Source organism: Bactrocera latifrons, unplaced genomic scaffold (assembly GCF_001853355.1).
Source record: "Bactrocera latifrons isolate USDA-ARS-PBARC rearing strain unplaced genomic scaffold, ASM185335v1 scaffold_7, whole genome shotgun sequence".
NCBI lineage: Eukaryota > Metazoa > Arthropoda > Insecta > Diptera > Tephritidae > Bactrocera > Bactrocera latifrons.
Window position 1 is genome coordinate 3,803,397 of NW_017537378.1, and position 12,056 is coordinate 3,815,452.

General features: G+C 36.9%; 1 protein-coding gene across 8 annotated transcripts in view; it reads left to right on the forward strand.

Moving 5' to 3' along the window:
- Window positions 1–1,370: 1,370 nt before the first annotated feature.
- Window positions 1,371–12,056, forward strand: part of LOC108975828 (smoothelin-like protein 1) — a 58,051-nt gene continuing 47,365 nt past the window's right edge. For 3 of the 8 annotated variants that reach the window (XM_018944571.1, XM_018944566.1, XM_018944568.1), the window contains exons 1-2: window positions 1,374–1,460; window positions 7,134–7,198. In XM_018944571.1, coding sequence (XP_018800116.1) covers window positions 7,142–7,198 — 57 coding nt within the window. In that variant the 5' untranslated portion in view covers window positions 1,374–1,460; window positions 7,134–7,141. Of the gene's footprint in view, window positions 1,461–7,133; window positions 7,199–12,056 lie in introns of all 8 variants that reach the window. The other 5 variants (XR_001993896.1, XM_018944570.1, XM_018944572.1 and 2 more) reach the window with 5 other exon arrangements.

The window sequence follows — 12,056 nt, forward strand, 5'->3', positions numbered from 1 at the left end:
GTACTAACTCCTTAGTCGTCAGAGAAATACATTTGTTTTTAATTTTCAATTAAATTTCCGGTTTTCTATTAATATTAGAGCAATTTGTTTGTTAAGCAATATAAAAATACAAATTGCAACAATCAAATAAGAACAATATTTAGTTGCAATTATTTGTACATCAATCAGTTAAGAAGAAATGCACATTCATCAGCGTGAGTTATCACTGCATTGACAAGTTTGTGCGAAATGCACTGCTTTGCTTTTATTGACAGCTAAATCTGGAGGTTAGCCTGTTCGGTGTCTCCAGCTTGCGTCTCTCGTCCAGTCCAGTCCGTCTTTGCATGCAATTGCAATTTTGTAGTTGTTATTTTTTACGTTAGAGCTCGATATTTATTCTACTTATTGATTCCATATGACTGTGATGGGGCTGTGCTGCCTGCTGCAATGTCTAAAGTGATATCGTGAAGATAATTGCAATTGCAACGTTCAGTTCATCGTGTTAACTCGATAACGACGGTTGTGTGGCTGCGGTCATAAATAGCTCAAAAAGTTGTCTCAACGGTTGTGTACCCAGTGGCTTAAACAAAAAAAAAAAAAAAAAACATAATAATAATAAAAAATAAAATTTTCAGCAAATTCAAAAGAAAAAGCAATTTCGATTTCAAAACACTTTTGAATATTTTGGGCCGATTCTCGCCCTCTGGTTGGTGCTAAGTGAGTTTACTCAAGACTTATACCTATGAGTGAGACCTACTTCGAGACAAATTTTTAAATAATTCACAGCAAATTTGCTTTCAAAGTGCCAAACGTGTTGACTTTGCAGAATTGTATTGTACTTTTTGTCATTCAATAGAATCGCTAAATATATGTACATATGTACGCTTAAGTATTTCTGTTGTTTTTCCCACCAGCCTCAGCGCCGTGCAACATTTGATATACGCCGGTAAGTTGCGAGTTTGTGGCTAAGCGCTGGTGCTGGTGCTTGTTCACCAAAACCACAAATCAATCAAAACATTTTTTGCGCTCTGCTCAACCGCTTACTGCTCTGGTTACTCGCCTCTGGTACTCGCCTCTATTGCTTTACCAMAACTGTTTTGGTTGGTTGTTCTTGTTGCTGTGGATGGCGCTGATGCTGTCGCGTCTGGAGACAAACGTCTCATTTGTGTGTAATCTTATATCTCGCTAAAAGCGCGCTTTGTTCGCATTATTCAATTATTAATAGCCCTTTTTGCAATTTTTCTTCTTTTTGCATAATTTTATTTCCACATACAAGCACATACATACATACGAACATATTTGTTTATGTTAGATATATGGACATAAGTACCCCAGTTTAAGAGTTATTAACTACAATCGACTTCGCAGTGGTATTTGGAGCAGTAGTTCTCTACCCCACCTGTTTATGTATATTTTTCGAATTTCTTGAAACAGAGCACTTCCCAGCTTATAACTCAACAACGAAAAGGAGCAAACTTAAGGTATGTCAAAATATATTAAACCATATTATGCCATGTGTTATTATTGAGAAAAAGTTATACAGATGTATGAAAATATGTACTTGTGTACATGACTACATATGTATGTATATAACCAGACCCAACAAAATTTTGTGAGCTAAAACATTAAACAACATAAAAATGTTTGAAAACTGGAGTAGTTCTGAAATTGAATAGTGGGAGGGGCACCAGACACTATTAAGAGAGCATTTACATATGTACTAAACTAAATCCTTTACCAGCTTTTGAATGTTATTACTTTTTTACAAAGAAACTTTAAACTAAAACAAAAATATGACAATTGAATTTAATAAAAAATAGTACCCTTTTTATGCGGCAACCAGAAATGGCTAAGGCTGTCTACAATTCCATCTTGTATCTGTGTACTGAACATGAGGATCGAGATTCTCTTACGACTAATATTATATGCTACGGCTCGCTTAGTATATAGGATAGACGAAAAAGTCTTTTCGTATTTCTAATCAAACTTCAAATTATTATTATTTTTATTTATATTGAACCTCATACATATGTGCCATTTTTTCGAGCACTTTTTGGCATTTTTCCACTGGATACATTATTCCAAACAAGTAATTTTCACAGGCTTCTCTTGAAACCAACTTTATTCCATTAAGGGAATTCTGCATGACAGTCCGATAATGGAAGGTCACGGCTATATGGTGGTGCTATATGGTCGTCCGACCAGGCTGGACCAGCTTATAGTGGAATATTTATTTCCAAACCCTCCAAACACTCAGCATAAACTATCGAGGCGACCATTTGTTGAGCTTTACCATGCTTGGACCATGATCTTTTTCGTGCAGTATTGTCGTATTTGATCCACTTTTCGTCTCCTGTTACCATTCGCTTCAGAAATGGTTGGATTTCCTCTCGTTTCAGCAAAGAATCGCATATGTTTATTCGGTCCATTAAATTTTTCACAGTCAATTCATGAGGTACCCAAACATCCAGTTCCTTTTTATAGCCAGCCTTTTTAAGATGGTTCAAACTGTTTGATGATGAATCTTAAGTTTCTTAACGATGTCATGGCTGCTTATGTCTCGGTCCTGGTCAATCTTTTCCATAATTTCATCGACATTTTCAACGATAGGAGCGTGGTGCATCTTTCAAATCCAAATTTCCAGAACGGAATTGAGCGACCCTTGTTGAGCTCAACGAACTGATACAGCATCGTCTCCACGAACTTCACAAATTTCATTGGTGGCTTGCGTGGCATTCTTCCCTTTTTTATACAAAAATATCTTAATTTTTTATCAGCTGTAACTTTTCCGACTTTCCCGAATTTACTTTTTTTTTGTTAACGAAGTTTAAAATCGCACCTTTCTAATACTATATGGTATGACACAATGTGATTGGAGATATACGACTGCAACGACATCTATTGACAAAATACGAAAAGCCTTTTTCGACTTATCTCTTGGTAGCAGACCGATTCTTTCCTTTCCCTAATTAGCATCTTATTATATTTTATTTTTGGATATAGTGGAATGTATCTCAACAAACCCATATAGAAAACCATTGGGATGATATTTTCGTCGGACGACGAACTTATCTCGAAATATTCATTCACATTCGTTCGTTCATAATACCATTAAAATCAATGTTCTGCATAATCCTAGCCAAAATCTAAATTATGATAATACGTTTTATAACAGCGATCACTATCTAAACTTACTGATGTGAAAAGGTTTTCCAGTAAAGCAATCACTTTTTAATGTCATCAAGACACACCACAATTAAATGAAGAAAGACGGTCCTTCTTATTTCTATATTATCTAATCTTACTAAGAATTAGGTATTGATCGCATCACGAAGCAAAGAATTCTCATGACGTGGGAGATAGCTGTTTTTTATTTTTATTATACTAATAAATCTGTTTAAACATTGGAGTTAAAAATTAAGGTGTAGTCAGTCTCTTATTCATATTTAAATATACACATACACATAAAAATGTCCCCAAAAAAGTTCAACGAAATTACCTTTTACGAATTTGCGATGCTCGTGCTGTATCACTAAGTAAAAAAGCCGGGTTAAGCTTAAAAAATTCGCAGTCCAAAAGCGCTAATACAATTATTCCATTAGAAGAGTTATGGTCCATATGAAATATGGACTCTTTACCTAAAGTCTTAAGTAGCACTCGTGCTCGGCTGTATCTAAAAAAACTGCAAAATTAAGAATAACCAATTAAGATTTAAAGAAGGTTGAAAACAGTACATTTTTTTAAGCGTTTTGTTGTATTTTAAATTTATAAAGTACACGCATATATGTAAGTGTTCAAACATATTAGGTTTATCATTCCGGTGTTTACAGATATTGAGAGGATTGTAAACATTAAAATTATTGTTTTAGAATGATGAATTAACCTTAAGAGACCGGCGAAACGAACAAGAGCTTTATTGAGTTTTTCACACACTCTCTTTTTATGAATTTAACTACATAACATTACCTGGTGACCGAAACTGTAACATACATATCTAGTAAAGAAATGGTGAATCGAATGAACTTTAATTCATTTTCTAATCCTTTACAATTCGACCAACCTAATGTCGATCACTATCCACATAAAACCTAGCGCATAAGCGTGTTGCAAGTTACTTTGTCGCTGTACGCATGCGCGCTTTGTCAGTCAAAATTTGTTGTCTACTACATTCACTCGTTACCAGCTTCACTACCGAAGTCGAGTGTCACGCAGCTGGACGCAATGTCATAAATGCTTTATTTGCGATTGTTTGAGCGGCCTATTTAACCATTTGTGGGGTTTCCACAATTTAAATTCGATTACGCTCTCCTTCGAACCAATGGGACATGTCGACGTCTGGCACCTTATATCACAGTTGACGTTGCTTGATTGTTCGCTTAAATGCAGCATGTGCTCGTACACATGTGTGCTCCATATTCATACACAAATGGTATATGAACGTCAATATATGTTCTTATGGGTGTTTTAAATACAGGGTTCATGGATTTGTTTGTGAAATAATACTAAGATCTTTAAGACTCCATCAAATGCTAATGTTAGTACACAACAAGAACAAACGTTAACTTCGGCAGTACCCTTCACATGTGCATTCTTTTAGTAACTATGTGCTCAGTTTATATGGAAGCTATATGCTATAGTAATCCGATCTGAACAATTTTTTCGGAGATTATATTTCGTGAAGACACTACGTCAAAATGTGAAAGTTTTCCATACAAGAACTTGATTCCGATCGTTCAGTTTGTATGGCAGGTATATATTATAGTGGTTCGATATCGACAGTTTTGACAAATGAGCAGCTTCTTGAAGATGTTTGCAAAATTTCAAAACTATAACTTAACTAAACTTAGGGACTAGTTCGTATATACGAGTATACAAACGGACAGACAGACAGACGGACATGGCTAAATCGACTCAGCTCAACATTCTGATCTTCTATATATGTACTTTATAGGATCTCCGACGCTTCCTTCTGGGTGTTACAACCTTCGTAGCAAACTTAATATACCCTGTTCAGGGTATAATAAACGCCAGATAGGCGGAGATTAACTTCTTAGCACTTGAAAGTGAATTTTCTTGTTGAACTGCAACAAAAGTTATTCATTTGGATTTCGAAGTATTGGATATATGGTCTAGTCTGATTGTAAAAAAACATTATATCGAATACCTAGATCCACCCAAGAAGGTAATATATGAAGGCATTGCAAAAAATTCCTAATCAATGGCGTTATTGGTTGAAGGAGTTCTTGGGATATTCGAAAGAAAGATTCTGTGAAAGTTTGATTTATTGCAGATTTTATATGCAGAAACTATGTAAAGTCGTTAATAGAATATAGTGAAGAGTACAAGTCGTCTGCCAATAGGTGCTACTTCGAATTGAGTAGGTAACTGAGAAGTTTAGTCCTCTCTTGGCGAGAAAAGACCAAAATGTACTATAAGGTGCCCCGGCATGGACGATGACCGGATGAATGATTCTGCGGAAGATTTATGGACTGATGAGTCGTAAAACAATATTGTCACAGTTCAGTGACATATGGATGAAAACGCACAAGCTCTGAAAGTATTCGACGCAGTACCCGCCGGGGAAAGCAGAGGAATAGAAATAATTCCACTCCGTTTGAGAGATCACGTGGGGAGGACTTGGCTGCACTTAGTTTCTCGAATTGGTGCGAAATTGCGAAAAGAAGAAACGACTGGCGATCTGTTGTAAACTCGGCTATAACCGCGTAAGTAGCGTCTCCGCCAATAAAGTAAGAAAACGAAGATAAGGCGTCTGAAATTGAAGATATTGGAATCGGAATTAGCTTCGCACATTGCCACGAATCGTCGCCAATTTGTGGTTGGTACGACTTACTATATCGAAGACTCTCGAAATCGTTTATACTTGTATGCTTGTTGGAACAATTAGGAAGAATGAGGCTAATACTTTTAATTTTGTACTCTAAGGGAAGCATTCTTCTCGCTAAAGATTTTCAGAGCTAATCACAATAGTCTTTAAATAATTTTGAGGCTACAAAGCTTTACTGCGACATTGTCTTTTTCCGGACCTTAAGTATAATTATAAATAAGCATGTTTCATTACATTTTATTTATGAACACCCTCTAAATGTACGCAGAATTACGCTTTCATAAATAAGTCCGTTCGAAGTTGTCCATATGTCAGGCTGTCAGCGGGCCTATGCCCAGAATTTCAATTATTTCGAGTTCGCAAATGAAATGACCAAAACGAATGACTTAAAAGGCGCATACATGCATTTAACAAATAAATAATAATAAAAGTTAAATGTCAAGCAATAAAAAAGAAAATTTGTTGATAAATTTTACCATTTTTGGAAAATGAAAATGTAAACTTGTTACTGCCGTCTCGAATGCGAACACAAGTGCGAGTGCAAGTGCGAATGCCACTTTGTCATTGCGAATAACTTAAATGACGAGTATAAAACATATGCACATATGTACATATGTGTCTATGGAGAGTGTCGGTGCGAATGTGGCAATACATAAATAATATACTAATTTATATATAAACGCGCTTCATTATGCAATAATTTATAGATTTACTCGGTTAATGCAAACTACTGCTCCGGTAAGCAGTGGTTGCGAATTGATCGGCGAGTGTGTGAAAATTGCGGGTGTTTTAGAAACGGAATTACATCAGCATGAAGCTATATACTTATAACACGACTGTCTACGAACCAAATATTAATGGTTATTATTAAAATTGATTGCAAATGCTAGCGTAACCCCCACACACGCCACGCTGTGTCAATTATTCTCCATGCAAGGTGACGGACAGTGTCAGCAAATCTGTACCCGAACGCATGTCAGCCATACAAATGTAGTCGCACTCACTTTTGAGTTAGTATCCACATCAATACAGGCAACTGTTATTCTGGAATCGACTAATTGTTTTAAAAGCAAATCAGCTCAATTTGTTTTTAATGGACAGACATGCAAGTGCACACGCACACACTCGCATCTGTTACACACAACGCGATTTTGCTCCGTTGTTTAACGATCGTTAGTGCCATTAAAACTTCTCTTTTATTTCTGTTGAATGCGCATGAAGTCATGCCACCGAAATATTATATCAAAATCAATTAATTACCTTACTAGAGTGTATATTTATTTATTACAGTATGCGTTTATGTTTTCAGGCTTCAACATGGAGCTGGAATGCGATCTGAGTGCAATCCAAAATGAGGACTTGCTGCGGCGCATGGTAAGTTCGCTTTATTACTTTATTATTGAATATGTTGTTGCTGTAGTAGCAGAAAACGTTCCTGAAGTTATTTGTCCGAATACTGGCGGTTTGACAGTCCATGACCGGATAAAAGTCCAGGTGCGTTCCGGTTTCGTAGACCCGACTATCGCGGGAAGGGTGTTAAAGAATATAATATGGTTAGATTCATGTTTTTAAATTAGAGGATGTGAAAATTAAGTAAGTTAAAAAATTGTCTTGGTCTCTTCTTTTTCTTATTCTTCTTTATTGGCGTAGACGACCTTAACGCGGTTATAATCGAGTTCATAAAAGCTCGACAGCTGCTCTTCGCTTTCGCTGTGTAGTGCCAATTGAATGTTCAGTCCTTCTCTACCTGGTCGCCGGAGTGGAGGTCTACTTTCCTTCCCCGGCGGTTACTGCGTCGAATACTCTCAGAGGTTGAATATTTTCATCCATTCGTACGACATGACCTAGACTGGGTAGCCACTGTCTCTTAGTTCGCTAAACTATGTCAACGTCGTCGTATATCTCATACAGCTCATCGACTGAGATACTCGTCGATGACAATGCGCAAAGGCCCATAATCTTCCGCAGAACTTTTTTCGAAAACTCGCAACACCGACTCATCAGATATTGCCATCGTCCAAGCCTCTGCGCCATATAGCAGGATCGAATTGATGAGTGACTTGTAAAATTTGGTCTTTGTTCGTCGAGAGAATACTTTACTTCTCAACCGCCTACTCGGTCAGAAATAGCACTACAGATATTAAGCGTTGGATTTCGATTCCGTCTTGCTTTCGTTCACTGCCAGACCCATTTGTGTTGCTTCTTTGTCCAACCTGGAGAAAGTAGATCTAACGACGTGGTTGTTATGTCCAATGATATCGATGCCATCGGCGTACGCCAGCAGTTGTACACTCTTGTAAAATATTTTACCTTCGCTATTCAGATCTGCATCCCGGATTGTTTGAAACTTTATTTGGTATCAAACGGCTTGGAAAGGTAGTTCCCGATCCTGACGGAGCTTTTGGTATTGTTCAACGTCAGTTTACACAGCTGTATTAGTTTTGTGGGGATTCCGAATTCAGAAAAAGCGGCATAAAGGCAACTCCATTTGGTGCTGTAGTAGCTTTCTAATCGACGGAGAGGTGGCTTGGGTGTTTTCCAAGATTTGGAGCATGGTGAATATCTGTCCAGTTGTTGATTTTCCAAGCCTGAAAGCACACTGATAAGGTTATTTTGTTGACGGTGGGATTTAATCTTTCACACATTATGCTCGATAGGACCTTATATGCGATGTTGAGGAGACTTTAACCCACGGTAGTTGGCACAGATTGTAGGGTCTCTCGTTTTGTCGATTGGGCAGAGCGCTCAAAAATTCCAATCGTCGGGCATGTTTTCATCCGACTATATTCTACAAAGAAGATGATACATAGATGTGGTCTCAGTAGCTTCTATGATATAAACATTCTAGAGAAATGTTTAATGAATTATACTCAATTTCTTACCAATTCCAAACTTTTTTAAATCCATAATATAAACATTTATTGTAAATCGTAGGATCTCTCATCCATAATCATAGTAATAATATATATTAAATATATTTGCAGCGTTTTATAAAAATTTTACAATAGATCTGTATCTACAAACATAAGCAAGCAAAATCTAGAAAGCCCAGTTTAAGTGATTAATTAAGATGACAATCATGAATTTACAACTAAATTGGGAGAATGAGAATGAATCCGCATATGTCCATACACCTCCACACATTAATGCTTTATCGATTGTAGACACTCGGGCGGGCGTGCAACCGCGTTTATACGCCTGTAGGTATATATGTAGATGTGACATTTAAAATCGTTAAAAATGAATAAATTGTTCAATCAGAACATCTGGCAATTGTCTGCTATTATTGGATGAGACACATTCCACCAACGCGCTGGCATTATTGTCACACAATGGCGGCAATAATGTCAATTCGCTCTAAAGCTTCGTCTCCATTTTTTCCAAATCAAATTCTAATTAGTTTACGATTTGCTGGTGAAATAAACAAGTTGCTAAAGTTAAGAATTGAATATCCACCAAGCTAAATTAATTGTTTGGATTTGAGCACAGTTGGTTTATTATTTATTGGTTACGCATATGTACATACATAATTAATTTATTATTTCATGCTAAATATAACGCCTGCTAATAGTTATTTATAGGCCTATTATGTGCCACGATCGTACGATCAACTGAGGATGATCCACAAAAACTGATTCGGGGGGCACGCGCTCAGTTATGCTACTGCACACAAAATAAACGCAAAATATAAAATAAAAAAAGCTGTATATGTTCATACCATACATACATACATATGACTCTTGACTACATATACGATGTTGACTCATCGCCGTTGCGCCGACGCATACTGCCAGGCGCATTCTATCGTCCAAACGAATTGCTTGGATGCATAAATATTCGCTTATCACACACTTACGTGGTTATATATATATGTACACATTCGTTCGTATCTATGCTCTGTAAGTGCCTACAAACAAGCAGTTGCGCAGACTCGTAGTAGCGCCAAAGGCGTTGGGGTAAAGATTTCATTGCATCATTCAGATTTATGTGAACTCAGCTTACAATTATGAGAATGTGTAAAAATCTACATAAATATTTATGCTGTATATATACATATGTATAGCATGTATATACTTATGGGTGTGCGTCTGTTCGACGGTGGTGTTGACGCTTCACTGCTCGTCTGTGTGAAGCGCGCTGCCACAGGTAGTCGTCGTTTGGAATCGGCTGCTTGTCTGACACTTCCCATCGACAAGAACGCAAACGCTATGAAGCATGAAAACTATGCAGCGACGAAGATCATACGAATGCTCTTGAGTGTGTGTGTGTGTGTGTGCATATCAATAATCACCGGCTCCAATAAATTGAAACGCCAAAGGGCGAAACATAAATTTCTGTGGAATAATACGCAAAACGAAAGAAAACTCGCTTAAGTTGCTAAATTGGCCATCAGATCGACTCGTATTCGCCTCAACAAAGCTAGTTTGATATCAGGAGGCACTGGAACGGCTGAGCGCCTGGCAATCGGTATCGACAGTTGGTGGTTGGTTATTCGTTGTCACATTTTGCTTTCTGACATCCACAGTTCTAATTGTGTTTTGGGTGTTTGTGTTCAGCATTACAATTAACACCATTAACCAGTTTTGGTTGCTTCTCGTTTGTTTTCTATTATTTGGCCTTTTTGGTCGCTACTCGCAGTGACGTCATCGTTTGTCATCGATGACTACCAAACCAGCTAACTGTGTAGTCAGCTGTGCCACGGCTGCAACGCCGAATTCTATTTCTCATATGGCCACGATCACTTGGGTGATTTGGTTCTATGAGTGTACGTATGTATGTACATTTCTCGTGGGCGCACGTCTCAACATTGTTCGAGCAGCTTTACTTGGCTCATGTGTCTATAAACTTGACTCTGCTAAACTTCTCTGGAAATTAGTCGTTGGTGTTATTATTATTGTTACAATCAAATAGTAGACGATGTCATTCGTAAATTCATAGCAACTTGTTTATCGAAATTCGCATGAGTCGCAGTAGAGACATACCTACATATGTATATATTGAATAATGTAGTTGTGGCTATTTCTGTAGATCACAATGTCTGTGGTAAGTGCGTGGGTGCAGGATGATGAACAGTGTAACTAATGTCACATTAATACAAATCTCCATACTGTAACCAAATAGCCACACAGACGAGACAATAGTTCTAATTAAAAAAGTGTTTTAAAAAAATATCAGCCCATCAGAAAGCTAAAAACGAGCGAGTGAGTTTCTGCCTTAAGCAGGAAAGATTTGGTAAAGTAGATTGATAGGTGACTTTTGGTTCAACCTAAGGTGTTTCCAACGATATAGCTTTTTTGGCTTCAAGGATACCCAAACTTCTTTTACCCTATGAGTCATTCTTCAAACAGCAGAAAGTCACAGGGAACTCAAACCGGTTAATTTGTTTGTTGTTTTCAGTTTTCTAAAGATTACAAGTAACCAATCAGTGATCTGCTGCATTAACGTGTTCCAAAAGTCATATGTATGTATATACCATATACCACACCTCGATGGTTTGGTTGTAATGCTTCAGACAAAGGCCTCATAATTTCAATACCATATACCATACCTCAATAGTTAAAGATTATAGTAAACTTAACCTCAATATTTCACCAAAATTGTTTTATCACGCAGTCGAAAAAGTATTTTCGTATTTCTAATCAATCGTCAACATATTTGTTTTATATTTATAATGAACCAAATATGTACTATTTTGGTTGACCACTTTTCGTCATTTTTCCATACATTTTCATAATGGATTATTTCTTTTTAATTCCACCAAACACTCATGATATCCTTTCGAACCATCAATCCTGGCTTTGCGACCGTTTATTGAGCTTTACCACGTTTGGATCCTGATTTTTTATTCTCGTATTTGACTTTTTGTCTCCTCTTACTATTCGCTTCAGAAATGGTTGGATTTCATTTCGTTTCAGCAAAGAATCGCAGATGTTTTTTCATTAAATTTTTCATGCTGTACCCAAACATCGAGCATATTTTTGTAGTCAACCTTTTTTAAATAGTTCAAAATCGTTTGATGATGAATGTTAAGTTTCTTAGCGATGTCATGGCTGCTATATATATGGTATGACACAATGTGATTGGTAGCACTGCACGTCTGCAACGGTATCTATTGACCAAATACGAAAAGACTTTTTTGACTATAAAATATTTTTGGTCATAGCTCCTCTCGCCCTCTTTCAATTCACATTAAATAAATAATCGACTATTTTCATTTGGATTAAATGGTTTT